General features: G+C 41.7%; 1 protein-coding gene across 4 annotated transcripts in view; it reads left to right on the top strand.

Moving 5' to 3' along the window:
• Positions 1 to 21,426, top strand: part of CHD9 (chromodomain helicase DNA binding protein 9) — a 128,802-nt gene that overhangs the window by 68,904 nt on the left and 38,472 nt on the right. For all 4 annotated transcript variants that reach the window (XM_075281753.1, XM_075281752.1, XM_075281755.1 and 1 more), the window contains 10 exons: positions 3,200 to 3,308; positions 9,965 to 10,111; positions 10,703 to 10,771; positions 10,860 to 10,915; positions 11,787 to 11,904; positions 13,902 to 13,988; positions 14,095 to 14,232; positions 14,632 to 14,753; positions 18,868 to 19,111; positions 19,934 to 20,110. In XM_075281753.1, coding sequence (XP_075137854.1) covers positions 3,200 to 3,308; positions 9,965 to 10,111; positions 10,703 to 10,771; positions 10,860 to 10,915; positions 11,787 to 11,904; positions 13,902 to 13,988; positions 14,095 to 14,232; positions 14,632 to 14,753; positions 18,868 to 19,111; positions 19,934 to 20,110 — 1,267 coding nt within the window. The remainder of the gene's footprint in view (positions 1 to 3,199; positions 3,309 to 9,964; positions 10,112 to 10,702; positions 10,772 to 10,859; positions 10,916 to 11,786; positions 11,905 to 13,901; positions 13,989 to 14,094; positions 14,233 to 14,631; positions 14,754 to 18,867; positions 19,112 to 19,933; positions 20,111 to 21,426) is intronic.

Raw genomic sequence — 21,426 nt, 5'->3', positions numbered from 1 at the left:
CCACCGAGCTGCAGGGGGCTGTGAGGCGGTGGTAGTGAGACAAGAGTGGTGACAGTCAATAATAAGGTCTCCACCAGAGTGCCAACATATACTGTAGCATCTATCCAGCATCCAGAGAAACCAACATCACATGGCAGCACAGATGCCTCTTCCTGGCATACATGGCCTCATATAGGTTCATATATCTGTAGAAGTATTTCTTTTCTTACACAGATAAATAATACCGTAACAAGATCCCGTCCATTCTATATACTGTTAGGCCTCATTTATATGAGCACACACAGAAATAATATTAGTCAATGCAGCTATTTACCGGTACATGTGTGTTTTAGGTCTATATTGCTTTTATACATCATGTTTTTTTTGTATATATATATATATATATATATATATATATATATATATATATATACATTATATTTCCTTAAAATTGTAATGGCACCTGAAATGTGAGTGAAAAAGATATCAAAAGACCAACATGGAGCTTAGATACCCTATAAAACTAAACCCAGCGGGTAATACTACAATTACAACTGGGTCGTTCTGAGGGCTCCATTCTATGTTTTTAAAGACCTTTCACTACTTCCACCAACTTCAACTCTTTGCATCCTCCACTAATTCCAATGCAGATGGAATTTTTTCTCTAGCCTTCACCATTACTGAGCAATCAGTGCTGTTAGTTTGAGCATCCAATATGCAAATTTCTCTCTCGACTGTCAGGTGGGCTGGAGCAGATAGTCGGGGACCGCCCACATGACAGTAGAGAGACTATTTTGCATATTGGGTGTGGAGTGAGGACTAGACAAACTATTGGATTCAGTGGAGCAAAAGATTAAAAGTGGAGTTGCTGAAAGGTCCTCTTTAAAGGCATATAAGATTATTGCACTTGGTATCGTTGCAGATTTTTGCCTTTTGTACCCCATGGTAAGTCCAATAGAATTTGCATGAAGATGCGTATTTCACAGATTTTTCTTTAATGAAGTATCTCCTTTAAGGAGGACCTGTATTCTGGTCTTAAAAGCCTAATAACATACTCATTTGGCCGTTCAGTCTTTCCAAAGATCATCACCAGTAGCGTTGATTCAAATCATGGTCTATTAGCCAAGTGGGCAGTAACACTGGGGGTGGGGTCTCTTTGTGCTGCATGTCATGCAGTATTACCGCTCACTTATGTGGCGTTCACACTTGCGCCGTTGTCTGCCTAAATCCTCCAAAAAACTGCATAGGGGACGGCTTGTCAGCGGTCAGTTTAAAAACCCATTCAAGCCTAGTCGGACATACAGGACTTTGTGTCTGTGCAAAAAAATGGTTTCACTGCGGAGAGACTGCAGACGGACACCGGCGGTTTCTTTTAAAAACCCATTCAAATGAATGGGTTTTTCAACTGACTTCCGGAAAGCCGTCTCCTATGCAGTTTTTGTAGAGATTTAGGTGGAAACCCAAAGAGCGGATAGTGGCGCAAGTGCGAATGCCGCACTAGTGGGTATGCCCTCATTTTCATAAACAACTACTTGGCAAAGTACCAAAATGACAGGGTGACAGAGCCATATTTGTATTAATTCATCCCAATGTGTCTATATCCATAGCATGTCATCTTTTATATATGTAGTACTAGCTTGTGCTCGCGACTTCATCTGCGGGTTGTTGTTGACGATGAGCCGCTTATAATTAGCTAAATGTGGTTGGCGGTGATCCGCCTGCGTCTATGTGTCGGCTCTGCTACATCTGTGCATATGCGCAGCAGCCCCAGCTGTATGCACATCCGTATGGAGAGCAGAGCAAGCTGTGGTACCGCGCTTCCTCAGCTCGGCTACATCGGGCAATTTGGATCACAGGGGTTGTCTTGTCTGAGTGTCCTAGCAGCGTCTGTGTTAGACATGGCTGAACAGCTGCTGGTGAAACTTGAGACAGGTCGTCCCCCCCTCCCCCGCAGCCCAGTCCGAAGACCACATGCCCCCTGTGTTACGCACACAAACTGCTAGCATGCTGCCTCAACTCTGCTACATCTGCTAATTTTGAATACAAGGCTTGTGTTGTGTGAGTGTCTGAGCAGCTTGTGTGTTAGACACAGATGAGCGGATGTTGCTGAAATGTACGACAGTTCTCCCCCCTCCCCATCTGAGGCAGAACAACAGATTCCCCGTCGTACTCACTGAAACTGTACAACTGTACAACCGATATAGACACAGCCTGCATGTTCTCTAGTCTCCTGATCTTCTGTGAGACTCCATTTTCTTCAGCTTTCACACTGTCTGGCTCCCTCATGTTTATCTCTGCCCCCAAATTAGCGTGTAGCTCCGCCCACCACACAACATGATCCTATGGGACAGCTGAAGGGCCTGTGATGACGTCATCATAGGTCCTCAAACGTAGTGTGTGTCTAAATTTGTGCTTAACGGTCATGCAGTGACGTCATTTACCTATTAGCCTATGTGTAATCGAGGTTACAATCTATCTATGTGCCGAATTTCATTCAAATCCATTCAGCCGTTTTTGCGTAATTGAGTAACAAACACACAAACATACAAACGTTCACATTTATAATAGTAGGATACAGCATGTATCCATTATCTATGTGTTATGTCATTTATGTCTTCAGCTTATGGAGACCTCACTCTTCAAAAAAGAATGCAAAAGGCAGCGCTCACCCAAAGACAAACTTTATTAGGCACAACGCGTTTCGGGCTCCTCAGGCTCTTTATCAAGTGCAACAGATTTCCTTCCTTTCAGCAATGGAGGACGTAAGTCATTGCTGAGAGGAAGGAAATCTGTTGCACTTGATAAAGAGCCTGAGGAGCCCGAAACGCGTTGTGCCTAATAAAGTTTGTCTTTGGGTGAGCGCTGCCTTTTGCATTCTTTTTTGAAGAGTGAGGTCTCCATAAGCTGATTACTCTACGTCCTTTGACGGTATTGCAGCTGCTACCCCCTTGAATTCTACACATGTTTATGCTTATGGGTTGTTGTGAACTACACAACCTGTTAAGGTGAGCGGCTATAATTTGCCTATATTGAATCACTATTTCTGCTGAAAATACTACACTAGGGTCGGCTCGGCGCCCTGTTTTTTCTCTTACGTCATTTATGTCTTATCATTCATTGTCCAAGGGATGTAACGAGAGATTTTTACTTTAATGTGAGTAGATTTTTGTCAGTTTTCTCAAATATTTCCCTTTCTATTTGTTCGGATTTATACTTACAGTAAATTAATTATTACTCTGGGCAAGAAGCAAAAACGAAAGATTGAATCCTCCGATGAAATTTCTGACTCAGAAGCTCCATCTCGAGCCCTGAAAGATGAAGATGCTCAGGTGAGTACTATTTCTATTTTGAGGTTTTTACTTGTATTTGGGAGTTGCTCTTATTATTACTTTGTTGAACAGTGTCAGTATGTTTCAGCATTTGTTCATTCATATCTCTATATCATCTTCATCTGCAAAAGGTTTATACTCTCATTCCTTTATATGTGCACAAAGACAAGATCAGACTAGTGCAGGGGTCTCAAACCCCCGGCAGACATCCCGACATCCGACGTAATAGTACGGCGCATGCCGGGTGTGTAACTATGGCGACCGCCCGGGAGCCGGTCGGCTGCCATAGCCGCCGGGTGTCCACTGCAGTACTGATTTAAGCAGTAGACAACCGGCGCTGTCTCCGATCAGTCCTGGGACCGATCGGAGGCATTAACCCCTCTGGCGCCACAGTCAAAGGCGCTGGAGGCGCCATTTTCCCGGCGGCGCATGGGCGCCGCTATTTTGCCGGTGATCGCCGGCACCTGGAGCATGCTCCAGGGCCGACGTCACGTTGCCATGACAGCCGGGAGCCTTTACAAGGCTCCCAGGCTTTTCTGCAATCTCTTTCTTTTGCAGGCTGCTCTATGCAGCCTGCAAAAGAAATGATTTTTTTGCAATGCATTAGCATTGTAATGCATTGCATTAGTGATCAGACCCCCTGGGGTTCAACACCCCTAGGGGGTCTAATAAATGTAAAAAAATAAATAAAAATATAAAAAGTATTAAAAATTCAAATCACCGCCCTTTCCCTAGAACACATATAAAGCAGTTCAATACTGTGAAACAAATACATGTTAGGTATCTCCGTATCCGAAATCGCCCGCTCTACAAATCTATAAAAATATTTTTCCTGTTCGGTAAATGCCGTAGCGGGAAAAATAGTTAAAAGTGCCAAACCACCGTTTTTTCACGGTTTTGATTCTGATAAAAATTTGAATAAAAAGTTGATCAAAGCAAAAGCAATTCCCGAAATTGGTAGAACTAAAAAGTACACCCGGCCCCACAAAAAAAGACGCCCTATGCATCCCCATACACGGACGTATAAAAAAGTTACGGCTGTCAGAATATGGCGACTTTTAGAAAAAAAAAAAATTGGGAAAACCTGATGCGGCCCAGCCTCACCCAGACTCTACCTCCAGCGGCCCCGGGGTAAATTGAGTTTGAGACCCCTGGACTAGTGTGTGACTAATTCCAGAGTGTTTGCAAGGTTTTCCTTCATTTGCGCCAACTATTCCCTGCGCTAGTCATACATGTAACTGCCCTGGAGTGGCTTGTTGACCATACTGGCAGCCAGTATATAGGGCCAATACCTGGATTGTCACATTCTGTATATGCATAAGAATAAAATATCAATTTACATGAAAATGGGGCTCCAAAGCCGAAAAAGAGAAGCACATTTGTAGAGGGAATTCTACAGTCTCTGAAGTACTGCGGTTTGGTTTGCAAACAATATACTGCTAACAGATTCTCTTCAAAGGCATGTAATGACTATGGGTACCTACATTTCCGAGGCTCATGCTCCATCCTTCTTTATAGGAACTTCCATCTAGTTTTAACTACTGTTACCAGCATTTATAGATCTGATTCACAGCAGCCATATCAACTATATGTAGTAATAGTCTGTAGATGTTCATTGACTTCTATAGGGGACCCTCGCTGTGACCTGTGCATTGGTTATTGTTCAGGGAGTTGGTGGAAGAAAGCTTTGACCATCACCTGTAAGAAAACTAATGTTGTAGATTTATTATTCAGTTTATTCTAAACTAGCCTCTTCCCTCAAATTTGTCTGGGTGTTGTTGGTGTCAATAATCCGCTTATATTCAGCAAATTGCTGCCTTTGATGGATCGGCAGCTCTCAAGCTGTCCTGATACTAAACTTGTTCCTCGCGCCATGCCTGTAATTGTTCCAGCATCTCAGCAGCTCTCTGGGAAGCCATATAATGAGTGTGTTGTTGGCGTCGATGATCCACTAGCTCCAGTGTTTCAGCTGCTCTAAGAGCCGCTTGACGCCTAGCTTGCTCAATCCCCCTCAGCTCCACTTGAGGAGAAGTCTGTGACTTCTGGCTACCTTCATAGCACTCATTGTTTTGCAACAAATTAGATTTTCTTTTTCCCAGCATGTTTAAAATTGGCAGACTAGCAATTTGGATTAAAGGGGTTTTCCCATGTCAGTGTCTCAGCACTGGAGCAAATCAGATAATATGCAAATGCTTGTACACAATAGACTCAGTGTTATCTGAGTGTTTACATAGAGAGATAACAGACCTGGCTTTATCAGAATCTGAGATAAGCTGCTGCAAGAGCAGTTTAATATATTTTGTGAACATAAATTCATAACAGTCGTGAAGCCATGTCATTTACTGGGATAAAAAGTGGTCTATGTGTTAATCGAGGTTACAAACTATCTATGTGCCAAATGTCATCCAAATCTGTTCAGCTATTTTTGCGTGATTGAGTAACAAACATACAAACTTTCATATTTATAAAATAATAATAATAAAAAATAATAAAAATAAATAAATAATAATAATAAATAAATAATAAATAAATTAGTAATAATAATAATAATAATATTAGTAGGAAGGCTATCTGGAGTTTAACTTACAAACCTCAGGTTTTTGTGCCTTCAATGCCACTTGTGCTAAATTTAATATCATTTACACTTGTTTACTGGCACAAATAATCACTAAAGTGTACGCCAGTTATAAGTTGGTTTCAAGATTTCAGCACGTGCACCTCCTTATAATTGAGATTGAGATGGAGATGGATATACCAATCTGTATCGATATGACCCATTTTTTGTTGCAGTTTTGCCAGTGATGATAATGAGATGGCGATGAGTGTACAGAACAGGAAGTGTCATTATATTATTAGGCTTTTGTGACCAGTGTGAAACCTGCAGAATTTTAGGATTTTTCTTAAATGTAAAAAATGACATGAAAAATTATACCAAAAATTGTTATAAAATATGTTTAAGATGAAAACTTCCTTCATGCAATTGGTTATTTTTCTTCATTGGTTTCAGATTATGTTAGAAGTACAAAGTCACCTGGTGGAAAAATCCCAACGTTCAGACCTCAGATTCTGTTAATTCGATCATTTTCAGGATTCCATGAGGCCACGTGCTGTTTGTTATCACATCCCACACAATATCATGGGGGATCTGTAATAACCGCTTATTATTTGGCCTGAGTAGATGATGTCATGTCAGTCACTTTCTGATCACTGCTGGCCTTTTCCATATTAAGCCCTCTATATTAACATACCTTCTTTCTTTCCAAGAGCCAGGAATTTACAGCTTTTGTCCACCTAAATGTGTTTTACATTTCTACATCTTTCTTCGGACCCCCACAGCAGTCTAATACGAGGCCTTTTTGTCCCACAGTTTTGACAAGTCGTCTTTTCTTCATAGTTTTAAGTACTTTGCGAAAGCGGAACAAGGTTTTAGGTTACTTCCACTGGCAGTGACGCCGCCATGCTGAGGATCATCCTTTTATCTCTTTTTATGCCACTTGTGTAATTTTTTTAGCAGTAATTTTCTAAGAATAATGGCCTGTATTGTGAGACCTGTCAAAGCGTTTACCCACATATTTAATAACTTCCTAGTCCAGAGCAGAGTTGGAAATGTGCAGTAAAATTGTCAACTAAATGAACACATTAGGATCACTGCCTCCTTTTTTTTGTTTATTTTGGTCATCAGATCTAAAGATGGAGGTTGTAGGTTGTAGGCGAACACAGTGAATTTGGCTTTTCACTAAGCTTCTGCAAGCACTGTGTATATGTACAGTCATGGCCAAAAGTTTTGAGAATGACACAAATCTTATATTTTCACATGATCTGCTGCCCTCTGGTTTTTGTGTGTGTTTGTCAGATGTTTTTATCACATACAGAAATATAATTGCAATCATATTATGAGTAACAAAAGCTTATATTGACAGTTAGAATGAGTTAATGCAGCAAGTCAATATTTGCAGTGTTGACCCTTCTTCTTCAGGACCTCTGCAATTCTCCCTGGCATGCTCTCAATCAACTTCTGGACCAAATCCTGACTGATAGCAGTCCATTCTTGCACAATCAATGCTTGCATTTTGTCAGAATTTGTAGGTTTTTGTTTGTCCACCCGTCTCTTGATGATTGACCACAAGTTCTCAATGGGATTAAGATCTGGGGAGTTTCTAGGCCATGGACCCAAAATCTCTCTGTTTTGTTCCCTGAGCCATTTAGTTATCACCTTTGCTTTATGGCAAGGTGCTCCATCATGCTGGAAAAGGCATTGTTGATCGCCAAACTGCTCTTGGACGGTTGGGAGAAGTTGATCTTGGAGGACATTCTGGTACCATTCTTTATTCATGGCTGTGTTTTTAGGCAAGACTGTGAGAGAGCCGATTCCCTTGGCTGAGAAGCAACCCCACACATGAATGGTTTCAGGATACTTTACAGTTGGCATGAGACAAGACTGGTGGTAACGCTCACCTCGTCTTCTCCGAATAAGCTGTTTTCCAGATGTCCCAAACAATCGAAAAGGGGATTCATCAGAGAAAATGACTTTACCCCAGTCCTCAGCAGTCCACTCCCTGTACCTTTTGCAGAATATCAGTCTGTCCCTGATGTTTTTTCTGGAGAGAAGTGGCTTCTTTGCTGCCCTCCTTGAGACCAGGCCTTGCTCCAAGAGTCTCCACCTCACAGTGTGTGCAGATGCACTCACACCTGCCCGCTGCCATTCCTGAGCAAGCTCTGCACTGCTAGTAGCCCGATCCCGCAGCTGAAATACTTTTAAGAGACAGTCCTGGCGCTTGCTGGTCTTTCTTGGGCACCCTGGAGCCTTTTTGCCAACAATGGAACCTCTCTCCTTGAAGTTCTTGATGATGCGATAGATTGTTGACTGAGGTGCAATCTTTCTAGCTGCGATACGCTTCCCTGTTAGGCCATTTTTGTGCAGTGCAATGATGACTGCACGTGTTTCTTTAGAGATAACCATGGTTATCAGAAGAGAAACAATGATGCCAAGCATCAGCCTCCTTTTAAAGTGTCCAGTGGTGTCATTCTTACTTAATCATGACAGATTGATCTCCAGCCCTGTCCTCATCAACACCCACACCTGTGTTAATGGAGCAATCACTGAAACGATGTTAGCTGGTCCTTTTAAGGCAGGGCTGTAATGATGTTGAAATGTGTTTTGGGGGATAATGTTCATTTTCTAGGCAAATATTGACTTTGCAAGTAATTGCTGTTAAGCTGATCACTCTTTATAACATTCTGGAGTATATGCAAATTGCCATTAGAAAAACTGAAGCAGTAGACTTTGTAAAAATTAATATTTGTATCATTCTCAAAACTTTTGGCCATGACTGTATATAAAATCACTTTTATTTTACGTTAATGTCGTGATTATAACTTTGTGTAAGTTAAAAAATGGATGCAAACAGATGACCATTTGCATACGTACAGTCAAAATTCTGATCTGTCTGTACTTTTTTTTTTTTGTAGGAAATAAAAGTACTATAAAAAATATATGGGCAGAAGGTGAATCCGTTTTTTATTGAACATTGACTCCTTGTAAAAAGATGGCCATCAGTTTGCATCCATTTTCTACATTCGTAAAACTCATTAAATGTATTATCAAAAACCGCCTGTCCCTCACAGATTATAGTGAGGAACCCAGAGGGAAATATGCGATGTCTCATTGTTTGCTTGCAGGCGTTCCGATCATCTAGTTATTGGATATATGTTACAGATTCAAAAATGGACACTAAAAATGGGTGAAAATTGGTGCAATTTGACGCCAATCTATTTACATAGTCAAAGCTGAATAAAAACTGTTTGTTTTTGTATTATGTCCCACCAAAAAAAAGAGACAGAACAGGTTTTTTTTTTCTTTTGCATAGACATGTAAATGAATTGCTTTCCATTTTTAGCATCTCTTTTCTGCATCCGCATGACTTCGATCACCATAGTACCCTATAAACAATAGACCAGTTGTTAGAGGATACCTGGCATGTCTGTTTTTATGAGTGATGATGTTCTTATGAGTCAGTAACGCTGAAGAATCTTTTTATTGTGTCGTTCTTCTGTTACTCCTCCTAGAAATGAATACGTTGATAGCTAGTAGTGTTGAGCGAGTAGTATTCGATCGAATACCTCGCCGGCATAGGAATGTGTGTAATCGGCCGAACACCAAGGGGTTAAACGCATCGAATATTCAAAGCGTTTAACCCCTTGGTCTTCGGCCGATTACACGCATTCCGGCGAGGTATTCGATCAAATAATACTCACTCAACACTAATAGCTAGGTATTGCCATTTGGGATGTGACCCTATACAGTGGAATACTGTCAATGCTGATTGGCTTGTATTGTACAGTCTGTGTCGGACTTATAGGGACCCCCCCCCATACTGGTAACACCCAGATATCAATTTATCTATAATATTCAGGCGCAGTTCTAAGAAAAGATGCTTCAGAGTCATTTCATAGAGAATTCGAGTACTTAAAATGGACACCAGAGAACGGACAGGTGCTCTTAATGTTTGGCTGGCGTTGTACATGTATTTCTCCCATACACATGTATACCGGCCTCAATGAACTTTAGGTGAAACTCATTGAACTTGTGATCTGTAAACCTTGCTTCACATATTACCCAGCTTTTACCTTTCTTATATTTGATTTCTGTCTTGTAGAAACGAAGATCAAATCGGCAAGTGAAGCGGAAGAAGTATGCAGAGGAGGGAGAAGGCAAGCAGTCGGAGGAGGAACCAAAAGCCAGTGTTAAAAACAAAAAGAGTGCTGCCCCCTTGCCAGTTGAGCAGCCTTTGCAACTCTTTGTGGTATGTAGCCCAGCACAGGCTGGCTGTATATTGTGTTACATTAACATAGATAGATAGATAGATAGATAGATAGATAGATAGATAGATAGGAGATAGATAGATAAGATAGATAGATAAGATAGATAGGACATAGATAGCTGGATAGATTAGATAGATAGATAGATAGATAGATAGATAGATAGATAGATAGATAGGAGATAGATAGATAGATAGATAGATAGATAGATAGATAGATAGATAGATAGATGGATGGATAGATAGATATTTTTTTTTTTTAGGTCTTGTGCGCCTCTGATAGTATGATAGCACAAAATAGATATGTATGCAGCATTTGGTGGGATTTCTGGGCATTTTTTTGCAGGTTGAACCTAAACAAGTTCACCATGTTAAAACTACACTTAAAGAAAATGAGAAGGAGACTTGTTGTGATTGATGATGAACTAGGCATTGAATGAATAATATCTCACTAGGAGAACTCCTTCCCATCTGTCCACATATATAACTATTAATGGTCCTATTCAGGACTCCACAGTAGGAACCAGAATGGTAGTAGAAGAGCAGGTATAACCAAGAATCTTCTTTTTACTGCAGGAAAACCCTAGTGAAGAAGATGCTGCCATTGTAGACAAAATCTTATCCTCAAGAATCGTGAAGAAAGAGGTGAGGCACAGTAAAATCTTCTTATTTGGTTTTCTTCTACAAAAGAAAAAAAAAAGAGACATCATGTTCTACCTTTTTTTTATTTTAGACTGCATCTGGGATGTTAGTTGAGGTGGAAGAATTTTATGTAAAGTACAAAAACTAGTAAGTAAAGAGCATGTGTATTTATTTACTTTTTTATTTGGTGGGATCTTCATCAATCTCAAGAACTGGATGTTTTCACCCCAGTTTTGAATGGAGCTATGAGTCCAATAGATTATTCCATTCCATATGACAGCACCTGACTATCTCCGGCGGTCACCATTCAAATGAATGGAGCGGCTCACTTTCCAGCTAGCTGCTGCATTCAGAACTGGAGTGCAAAACAGTTCTGTTCTTGAGATTGGTGAGAGTCGTAATGGTGGGACACCCAACATTCACCAAGTTACACCCCATCCTTTGGATAGCGGTAACTTGCTGTAACTGGTAAACCCCTTTAATCTCAGTTTTCTCATATTACAGTCAAAACAGAGAGATATATGCAGAAATCTCCCGTCCTATAAGCTCAGTTATGTCTCCCTCCACTTCCTCATTACTATGTGGATCTAAGGAGTTTTCTGGGATCGGCATATTGATTTCTTATGGGTCTTGAACCCTCAGCACTCTTGGATCCGCTGTTTGAAGTGACTGCAGTACTTGTGCAAGCAGTGCCATCTCTTCATTGCTTACCTCAGTCCATCTACTGGCATGCTGTACACATAGTAGTGGTGTTGCAGGGTATTGTAGCCTTGTCCCATTCACTTGAATAGGACGTACTACCACTACTATGGTGTAAGCATTGAAGAGGCTGCAGTGCTCATACAAGTCAGACCACCACCCTTACGACAATGATTTTAGCATGTTTAAAGTAAAAACCGCCACTTTTCCTTAGCTTTGCTTTTCATTTACGTTCCATAGTGTATCCAGTTTTTCTCTGTGGTTGTTTTTCTTGCACATTGTTAACCCATTGGACCATACATGTTGTTCCCTCTTTAAGCTCCTACCTACACTGTGAATGGGCCACTGAGCAGCAGTTACTGAAGGACAAAAGGATTCAGCAGAAGATCAAACGTTTCAAGATCAGACAGGCACAGAGGGCGCACTTTTTTGCTGATGTAAGTAAGGAGAGGATATCGCCTTTCTTTTTCTTTCCTCTGTTATTCCCCCTGGAAATGTACGCATAGTGAAACACGGATGGTATCCATTCTTCTTGTCATTAGGATGTTTCCCTACACAGTAACATTCTCAGCATTGATAGGACTTGTCAGAGAATGCCCTTCTATGACAAGCGAAATGGTAAATTGCCAATTTATTTTTATTATTCCCATAGTAATAACAAGAGGACTGTCACAATTAAAGATCTAACAATAGATCTTCTAGAATTATTTACTCAGGAAGACGTGCCAAAACTTCCTTGTCAGGACCTGCTTCTTTTGACTAAAGGAATTGTAGCACCCTGTCATCTGTTTTATTCATACATTTCCAATAGGGACAAGTATTTAGTCAAGTATACAGTTTAGGGCGGGTTCACATCTGCGTGCGGTCTCCGCTTTGTGGGTTTCCGTCTTCTTCCCGAGAAACTGGACAGGAGACGGAAACCTGACAGTCAGTGTCCGCCGGTGAACGCAGCGCCGCACCTCCCATGAGGCGACCTGAAGCGACCGCTTCAGGCGGCGCTATGTCAGGGCCTCGGGAGGGCGGCATTTTTGCTGACCTAAGCCAGTCCAGGACAAGCTGTCCTGGACTGGCTTAGCGTCACCGTATCTGCAGCCCAACACGGGAAATGAGCGGTGTATTGGGGCAGCCCTGCTGGACGCAGCGCTGATCCAGCGGCTGCCCCTCACACTCAGGCAGAGAGCAGGTCCTCTCCCCGCCTGCTCTCTGCCTGCGAACGCCGCTCGCTCTGCTCGGCCACGCCCCTTTCCACTCGACCCCACCCCTTCTGATCTGCCCCGCCCCTTTCTTGCGACCCCCGTCCCCTCAGCTCCGCCCCTCCTGGGGGGGGGGGGCGACTTTCTGACGCCGCTTCGGGCGGCAGAAAGCCCAGGTTCACCCCTGGGTGAACGTCTTCTGCTATCCGCGGCAAAACCATTTTTTTTTAACCGGGCACAAAGTCCTGCATGTCCGACTTTGTGTCCGATTTAAAAAAAAAAAAGGTTTTGCGGCGAAAAGGCAGAAGACGCTCACAGGCGGACACTTTGCAAACCCATTCAAATGAATGGGTTTGAAAACTGACTGCCGGTTTCTGTCTCCTGTTCAGTTTCTCGGGCAGAAGACAGAAACCTGCAAAGCGGAGAGCGGGTGCAGGTGTGAACCCACCCTTAGTAGAGCTGTAAGGTCCCCTTTAAGTACATGTTATTTGTGTAGTGCCATCATATTCTGCAGCACTATACACTGGGAGTAAGTGAGAGAAGGATTTGGGCATATCAGATAAAAGTAAGCTGAAAAGTGGCACTTAAAGGGGTTGTCTGACTGTTGTTTTTACAGTCACCGAGTAGAAACTAGTGGACAGAAATCTGTTTTGGTTGGGTGACATACAAATGCCCAGGACATCTTTACCAGGACAAATATTACCTCCAGGAAAATCATCAATGATGATTGGGGGAGTAAAATAAAGAAAAAAAAAAAAAAAAAAAAAAGCATTACTCCCTTTTCACTGATCCACCATTGACCATGTCAGGCACATGCTTTTTATAAAGAGGTCACGGCTGAGGCCTATGAATGGCTGCAGCAGTCATCTGGCACAAATGAGACTGACATCAGCAGAGGGGCCGGTAAATAGAAGACCGGAGCGGCCTCTGCTGGAAGCAGGGGTCAGGGTATAGGTAACATTTTTTTTATTTTGCTCCCCCCTATCGGCAGTATCGGGTTACTCCTTTACTTTCTCCCATTGATGATTTCCTTAGGGTATTATTTGTCCTAGTAAATTTGTCTGAAAAGTGATATTAAAAGCTGTTGAGAATAGATAAGAAATGAATTTGGTAAATTGTATAACATTTTCTTTTCTGAAGAATAATGTCAACCACCTAACCTGGGCACAACTCGGAATCCATTCAACCGGCTGATACGTTGTCTCTGCAATGCTGACATTTCTCTCTTTTATTGATTGTAGATGGAGGAAGAAATGTTCAATCCAGACTATGTGGAAGTGGATCGTGTGTTAGAAGTTTCTTTCTGTGAAGACAATGATACCGGGGAGGTAAAGAAAACATATTTTATATATTTGGAATTGAATAGAGATTTTTTTTTCAATATGAGGCGTATGTAACCATGAGTTCATGCTGTGTGTTTTTTTGCCTTTTCAGCCTGTTATTTATTATTTAGTGAAGTGGTGCTCGCTGCCATATGAAGACAGTACATGGGAACTGAAGGAAGATGTTGACCAGGCAAAAATAGAGGAGTTTGAGCATTTACAAGCTCTTAGACCGGATCCTAGGAGAGTGGTGAGTTCTCTATAACCCATCTGCAACATAATGGGGCAATCTGAGACAGTCTTTTATTTAACGTGGTGAGTGGGCCACAGAAATAACTATGTGGCATATCTGTATTGCCAACCACATTTACACTCCTCTATACCAGAAAACTGGGAAAAGAGCATGTGGTGTAGTCAAAGACCAGACAATTCTATCTAAGGTAATTCCTCAATTTTACCTTCAAAAACGTGTAGCCATTGGTCACCACGGGTAGCCAGGCTTTTGGCTACTATTAAAAAACTCACTGCTTGCAAACAAACTGAGTGCCAAAAAGATTCTGGTGGTAAGGCCCCGCACATCTCTGCAAGCCCTGCAGGACCAGCACTTAACAGACTTCTGATATTTCAATTTTGATGTTTTCTTTACCAGGATCGACCACCGCCTAACAATTGGAAGAAAATCAATCAGTCACGAGAATATAAGACTGGGAACCAGCTCCGAGAATACCAGCTAGAAGGACTGAATTGGCTGCTTTTCAACTGGTACAACAGGTAAATTAAAATGCCACTTTTTCTGATATGACAGCCATGCAGCAGACAAGACAATTAAAGCAGTGAGCTGATTGGTTGTCACAAAGCCTAATGGCCGTGTAATGGCATTAAGCTTTCTGAGTTTCTTTGCAGAAATACTGTATAATTGTTATCTGCTTGCAGTAGCTCCACCTGGTGTTCAAAATGTATAGATTTGTGCATGTTATTCTTTTTATAACAATACTTTACATGTTAGAGGCAGTTCACACGGAGTAAACTGGCGCGCAATCTGGCACGTATACGCGTGTCAGAGTTTGCGCGTTAAAAAAAGATCACATGGATTTTAATGGGGATTACGATCATATAACACACGTTATTTTGCATGATAAAGTGTTTCTACACTAAGGTGTTTCCAACTATTGTTCTAGTTATACACAGATGATGTTCTGAACACGCACATGTAGTTTTAAACTTGATGACCTACTAGTTATTTTTTATCCATGGTCATTTGCAGAATTCACACTGAAATTCTGCATAATGCTATATGGCTGCCACTCTGGAAGTTTTTTTTATTAAAAAAAAAAAAAAAAAAAAAATTAAAGGGGAACACCTACACCAATTCAAGTTCTTAGCATCTGTTAATAGTTGCTGCTCCACTGATTCCAGTACAGTTGGAATACATTCTATAGCCCTCACCATGCCCGAGCAACAAGCACAGTTAAAGGGATTCTATCATTTGAAACCCGTTTTAAGCTAAACCAACTTCAGAATAGCCTTAAGGAAGTCTTCTCCACGCCACTGTTCCTTAGATATACTGGTTTTCATCCACATGCTAATTAGTTTTCATGAGAAAACTCTCAAGAAAACTATACAGCTCTGTCTTCTTCTTGGTCTCCACCTCTATTTCAAAAAGCACTGACTGCACATGTCCATCGCCATTTTCCTGTGGCTGAACAGGAGAGGCCACAGGAAAATGACCGACAGACATGCACAGTCGGCCATTTTCCTGTGGCCGAACAGGAAAGAAAAGGTGGAGGCGGCGAACTGAAGAAGGCAGTGCTGGATAGTTTTCTTGCAGCACTGGGGACGCCCCCAGTGCTGCTAGAAAACTAATTAGCAGGGATATCTAAGGAACGGCGGCACAGAGAAGACATCTAAATGTAGGGGAAGAATAGCCTTTCTTAAGGTTAGTCCGCCGTGGGTTTTGCTAAAAACGGGATTCTAATGAAAAAATCCCTTTAACCCCTTCCCGACATGCGCCGTAATAGTACGGCGCTGCCGGGAAGGGCTTCCCGCAAACCGCCGTACTATTACTGCGGCTGCATGGTGCGCACACAGAACCTGTGTGCGCACCATGCGCTGCGGGTGTCAGCCGTATGTTACGGCTGATAATGCCCCGTAACACCCGCGGTCGGAGCCAGGTCCGATCGCGGGTGTTAACCCCTGATATGCCGGCGGTCAACACCTTCGGGGTTTCATTTCAAAATGGTGCCGATCGGCACCCCCCGCGCCAGTTTCGGGGGGTGCCGGTGTTCGTAGGGGGCAGCCCGGGGTCTGATCAGTGACCCCGGGTCTGCCCCATCACTTACCCCCTTCACTACCTGGTTAATCCTGCCTAAAAAGGAAGCTGTCAGCCTGTGCGTCCACACAGGCTGACAGCTTCCTATACACTGCAATACACGTGTAACACGTGTATTGCAGCGTATATGTAGTGAAGCGGTGATCAGCCGATCACTGCTTCAATCCCCCCATGGGGACAGAAAAAAAAAGTTGGAAAAAAGTAAAAATAAAAAAGTTTAAATAAGTTTAAAATAAATTAGAAATAAAGACCCAAAAATCCCTTTTTCCCCATATAAGATGATTTATTATGTAAAATAAAGAAAAATAGAAAAAAACATTACATATTTGGTATCGCCGCGTCCGTAATAACCTGAACAATAAAATTAAAACATTATTTAACCCGAACGGTGAACGGCGTAAAAAAAAAATGTAGAAAACCGCACAAAATAATGATTATTCACCAGCTTTCCCTTACAAAATGTTCAATAAAAAGTAATCAAATGGTGAGATGAAAACCAAAATGGTACCAATAAAAAGAAGAGGTGTTCCCGCAAAAAATGAGCCCTCAACCAGCTCTGTCTAGCGAAAAATAAAAACGTTATGCCTTTCAGAAGATGGCGATGCAAAAATAATTGATTTTTTTCCCTAAATTGAATTTTATTCTGCACAAATAGCAACGCATTAAAAAATTATATAAATGAAGTATCGTCGTAACCGTACCGATTTGGTGTACCCAATTTACTCCGCACAGCTTACATATTCACTTCGGGGTTACTAATGCTCACTACATCACTTGATAAATTCTTTGAGGGGTGCGGTTTTCAAAATGGGGGGGTCACTTTCTAGAGGTTTCCACTGTTTTGACACCTCAAGGGCTTTGTAAATGCGACAGGGTTCCTGAAACTGATCACAGCCAGATCTGCCCTCTAAAAGCTCTTTGGCGCGCCTTCCCTCCTGTGTCTCGCTGTTCGTCCATATATTAGTTTACACCCACAAGTGGGGTACTATGGTAGTCGGGAGAACTTGCCTAACAGATTGTGGGATGCGTTTTCTCCTTTAACCCCTTGTGAATGTGCAAATTCTAGGGCTAAACGAAAATATTAGTAAAATAAAATCAAATTTGAAAATTTCACCTCCATTTTGTATTAATTCCTGTTAAGCACTTATAGGGTTAAATTACTAGGTATATGTTGTTTTGGCTTATTTAAGGGGTGCAGTTTTGAAAATGGGGTGATTTATGGGGGGCTTTAATACAAGGGTCTTTCAAAACCCCTTCGTAACTGGATTAGTCCCTTAAAAAATGGGTTTTGGAAATTTCTTGAAAATTTTGAATATTGTTGTTTCACTTGTAAACCTTCTAATGTCCGTAAAAAATAAAAGGGCGCCTAAAGTTTGATGCCGACATAAAGCAGAGATCTGGGACATGAGATTTATGATATAATTTTGCCGGTCTGACTATCTGTATGCAATGCACATCATTTCAAACTTTATAAAATGCATATTTTTCAAAATTTCCACCAAATTTCCTATTTTTTCATAATTAAACACAAAACATATCAACCAAAATTTACCACTAACATGAAGTATAATGTGTTATGAAAAAACAATCTCAAAATCACTTTGGTAAGTTAAAGCGTTCCAAAGTTATTGCCACATAAAGTGACACATGTCCGTTTTGAAAAATCGAGCTTGGTCTGGAAGTCAAAAAGTGCCATTGGCGGGAAGGGGTTAATATTACCACCTGATGTTCTATTTAGGCTCTGTAATGTCAATAGGGCGGTGTCAGGCAGGGGGTGTGATTCAGAGCTCCAATCAGAGGCAGCCAATGTCATAGCTCAGGGCTCGTTCACATCCGCGCCTGGCACTCTGTACTTCAGGTTTCCGTTTCCTGCATAAAACAGAGCAGGAGACGGAAACCTGCAGGAGTCTTTCTCACCCATTCATTTGAATGGGTGAGAAAGATGTCCGGCCGTGAGCGGCGGTGAGCGTTTTATGTCAGAGTCGGACATGCAGTACTCTGTGTCCGGATTTAAAAAAACGGTTTCGCGGCGGAGAGCATTAAACGCTCACCGCCGCTCACGGCTGGACCCGGTCTGTGGTTTCCGTCTTCTGGCATGCAGAAGATGGAAACCACAGAACGGACAGCTGAACGCAGGTGAGAACCTAGCGTCAGAATCACACCTCTTGCCTGCTCCTGCTTAACACCACCCTCCTGACAGTACAGAGCCTAAATAGCATGGGAGACCAAAAATAACCAAATTTATTGCCTGGGAATGGTGAGGAATAGAGAAAAAATTCCAAGTGCGCTAGAGTCAGTAGAGTAGCCCCTATTCACTGGTGTAAAGACCTGCACTTGTTACATGTGGTGAAAGGTCCTCTTTAAATAGCTACTTACATGAAAATAAATAAGATAAAAACACTTCACTGACTAACTAAAAGGCAGTACACAATGCTTACACTTGAAATAACTACAGGAGTCAAGAGTGGGGAAAAAAAGCTCAAAACTAGGAAAGCTAGATTCACAGTCACTGAATTTTTTTTTTTGTCCCCTTTTTCCTCCCATCTAACCTTCCAGGCGGAACTGTATTTTGGCAGATGAAATGGGTCTAGGTAAAACCATTCAGAGTATCACATTTCTGCATGAGATATACCTGTCTGGGATCCATAGTCCATTCCTCATCATTGCTCCTCTCTCCACCATCACCAACTGGGAGCGAGAATTTCGGACCTGGACAGATCTCAATGTGGTTGTGTACCATGGCAGCATGATAAGCCGGCAGATGATACAGCAGTACGAGATGTATTTTCGTGATTCTCAGGTATGATTTTTCTAATAGATAGTACACTCATGTTAGTATCAGGGGTCAGCAACCTTCGGCACTCCAGGTGCAGTGAAATGACAACTCCCAACATGCTCCATCCACTTTCATGGGAGTTCCAAGAACAGCGGAACAAGTATGCATGCTGGGAGTTGTAGTTTTACAACAGCTGGAGTGCCAAAGATTGCCTACCCCTGCTCTAGGAAATGAAAGCAGCTAAGAATGCTAGGACATGGCCAGTTTTACTGTGAGTCTTTTTATTTGCATTAATTTGCTGCGTTATCCACAAAATTAATATTTCATCAATGGAAAAAAAAACTCATACTGTGTTCACATCTGTGCCAGTATTTTTGCAATCCATTTGTCCAACAGACCAGACAGACTGATGTTAAACTAAGCTTCAGTCTAATAATAAGAAATGGGAAATGTTTTTTCATGAAATTGAATTAAAGAATATTCCTATTATATATTGTTATGACATACCTCTGGGATCCTGGTAATCCTGAGAATAAAGTGGTGGACGTTCCTTTAGGTTATAACAGAGCCTCCCACTGTGCTGAGAACTGTAACACAGCTTCTTTAAAGTGAAATGTAGATGGGGTGACCCGGATCACCACTGTGCAAGGAAAACGTTTCAGGGAGTCTCAGCACGGAACTAGAACTGTGGCCCCTCTATTCTGAGGATGGATGGTGGTCCTCACCATCACAAGCAGTGGTGTATCCTAGCATTGTGTTGTCACCTATAGTAGTGGGAAGCCCCTTTTAATAGTAACAGTTGGAGATTATATGAATGGAATAATCAAGACATTCTTAAACTTACAGGGCCGTGTTATCCGAGGGACATACAAGTTTCATGCCATCATCACCACATTTGAGATGATTTTGGGGGGCTGTCCGGAGCTCAATGCTATTGAATGGAGGTGTGTTATAATTGATGAAGCGCATCGGCTGAAGAACAAGAACTGCAAACTGCTGGAGGGATTGAAGCTCATGAACCTGGTAGGTGCCGAGCCCAAATGCAGAGATTTCTGGCATTTTGCTTGAATTATTTTTCATTTTAATGTTTATTGAAAACATTAGTCATTACTTTGCCATTATAATTATTATTATGGTACGATATAGTCAGTATTATGGTATAGCATAGTCATGATTACGGTATGGTATTGTATTGATTATGGTATGGTATAGCCATTGTTATGGTATAGTATAATGATTATATAACATACAAAGCTTCAGGGACAATCTCCAGAGCCCCTTTTACATGGTTACCTGTGCTGTGTTGACCAACCTGCAGCCCGACAGAATTATAATATCGCCATTACAAGCTCACAGCTGTATATTATGTGACACTTTTAGCTCTGCTCACACTTAGCACTTTTCCGTCAGGTCTGTTACTTTAAAGGTTATATTAGGATATCTTGCTGCCATATTCTATTTAGCAAAAAAAACAGTTGTGATGAATCTGTCATATTTGTAATGGATAAAATAGAAGTCATGTCACTATTGTGAATGGAGCCTTACTTTGCCATTTTACTGTGAGCGCCTCCTAGAATCTGCACCTTCTTAGACTACATTCACACAATACAGATATGTTGCAGTAATTCTGGAGCTGTTTCATTCGTGTGAAATAGGTAAAAATCTTTTGCACATTTGCTTTGGCCCACAAGAACTATATACCTGTATATTTATAGATGATGCAGCTAGGTAGAAATGCAGTGATAATTCAGTTTATTCTATGTTGTAGATCTGAGTGGTTTTTTTTGTTGGCTTTAATGCCCACAGACCAAGCACTATACATACACAGATACTTCACAATCTACTTTCCTGTCTGCATGATGCGTGCGGAGATCTCGCGGCAAGCACACACACCCCATTATAGTCTATGGGGTCCGTGTGCTTTTACTGCACAGTGCTTGCAAATGCGTTCGGGGAGTCCCCATGCGGATTACCAAACGCAGATGTGAACCAAGGGTCATAACTTTGTGGTTTGCCTTCTTAAAGAGGTATTCCCATCTCAGACACTTACTGCTACTTAAAACCTCCTGAGGAAGTGAATTGAGAAAGCCATGCATGCGTCCAGTGGGCGCAAAACAAGTGTTGGGGATTCCCATTCTCATGTTAGGCCCATATTTGGGACCCACTAGACTGGGCACTAATGTGAACAGAGCCTTAGCCTTGTTCTGATTTTATAATTCGCTTTCATAACTTTCCTGACAAGTTGTTGTCTGTGCCCACATTTTCACTAAATATAGTCCTCTTGTTTAACACCTCTCATAGTGTGACACACGAGATACTGACATTTTCCATTATAAACC

This window comes from Leptodactylus fuscus, chromosome 7, assembly GCF_031893055.1.
Source record: "Leptodactylus fuscus isolate aLepFus1 chromosome 7, aLepFus1.hap2, whole genome shotgun sequence".
Classification (NCBI taxonomy): Eukaryota; Metazoa; Chordata; class Amphibia; order Anura; family Leptodactylidae; genus Leptodactylus; species Leptodactylus fuscus.
Note: the sequence above shows the minus strand (reverse complement) of the source record. Positions and strands in the feature narration are given on the sequence as shown.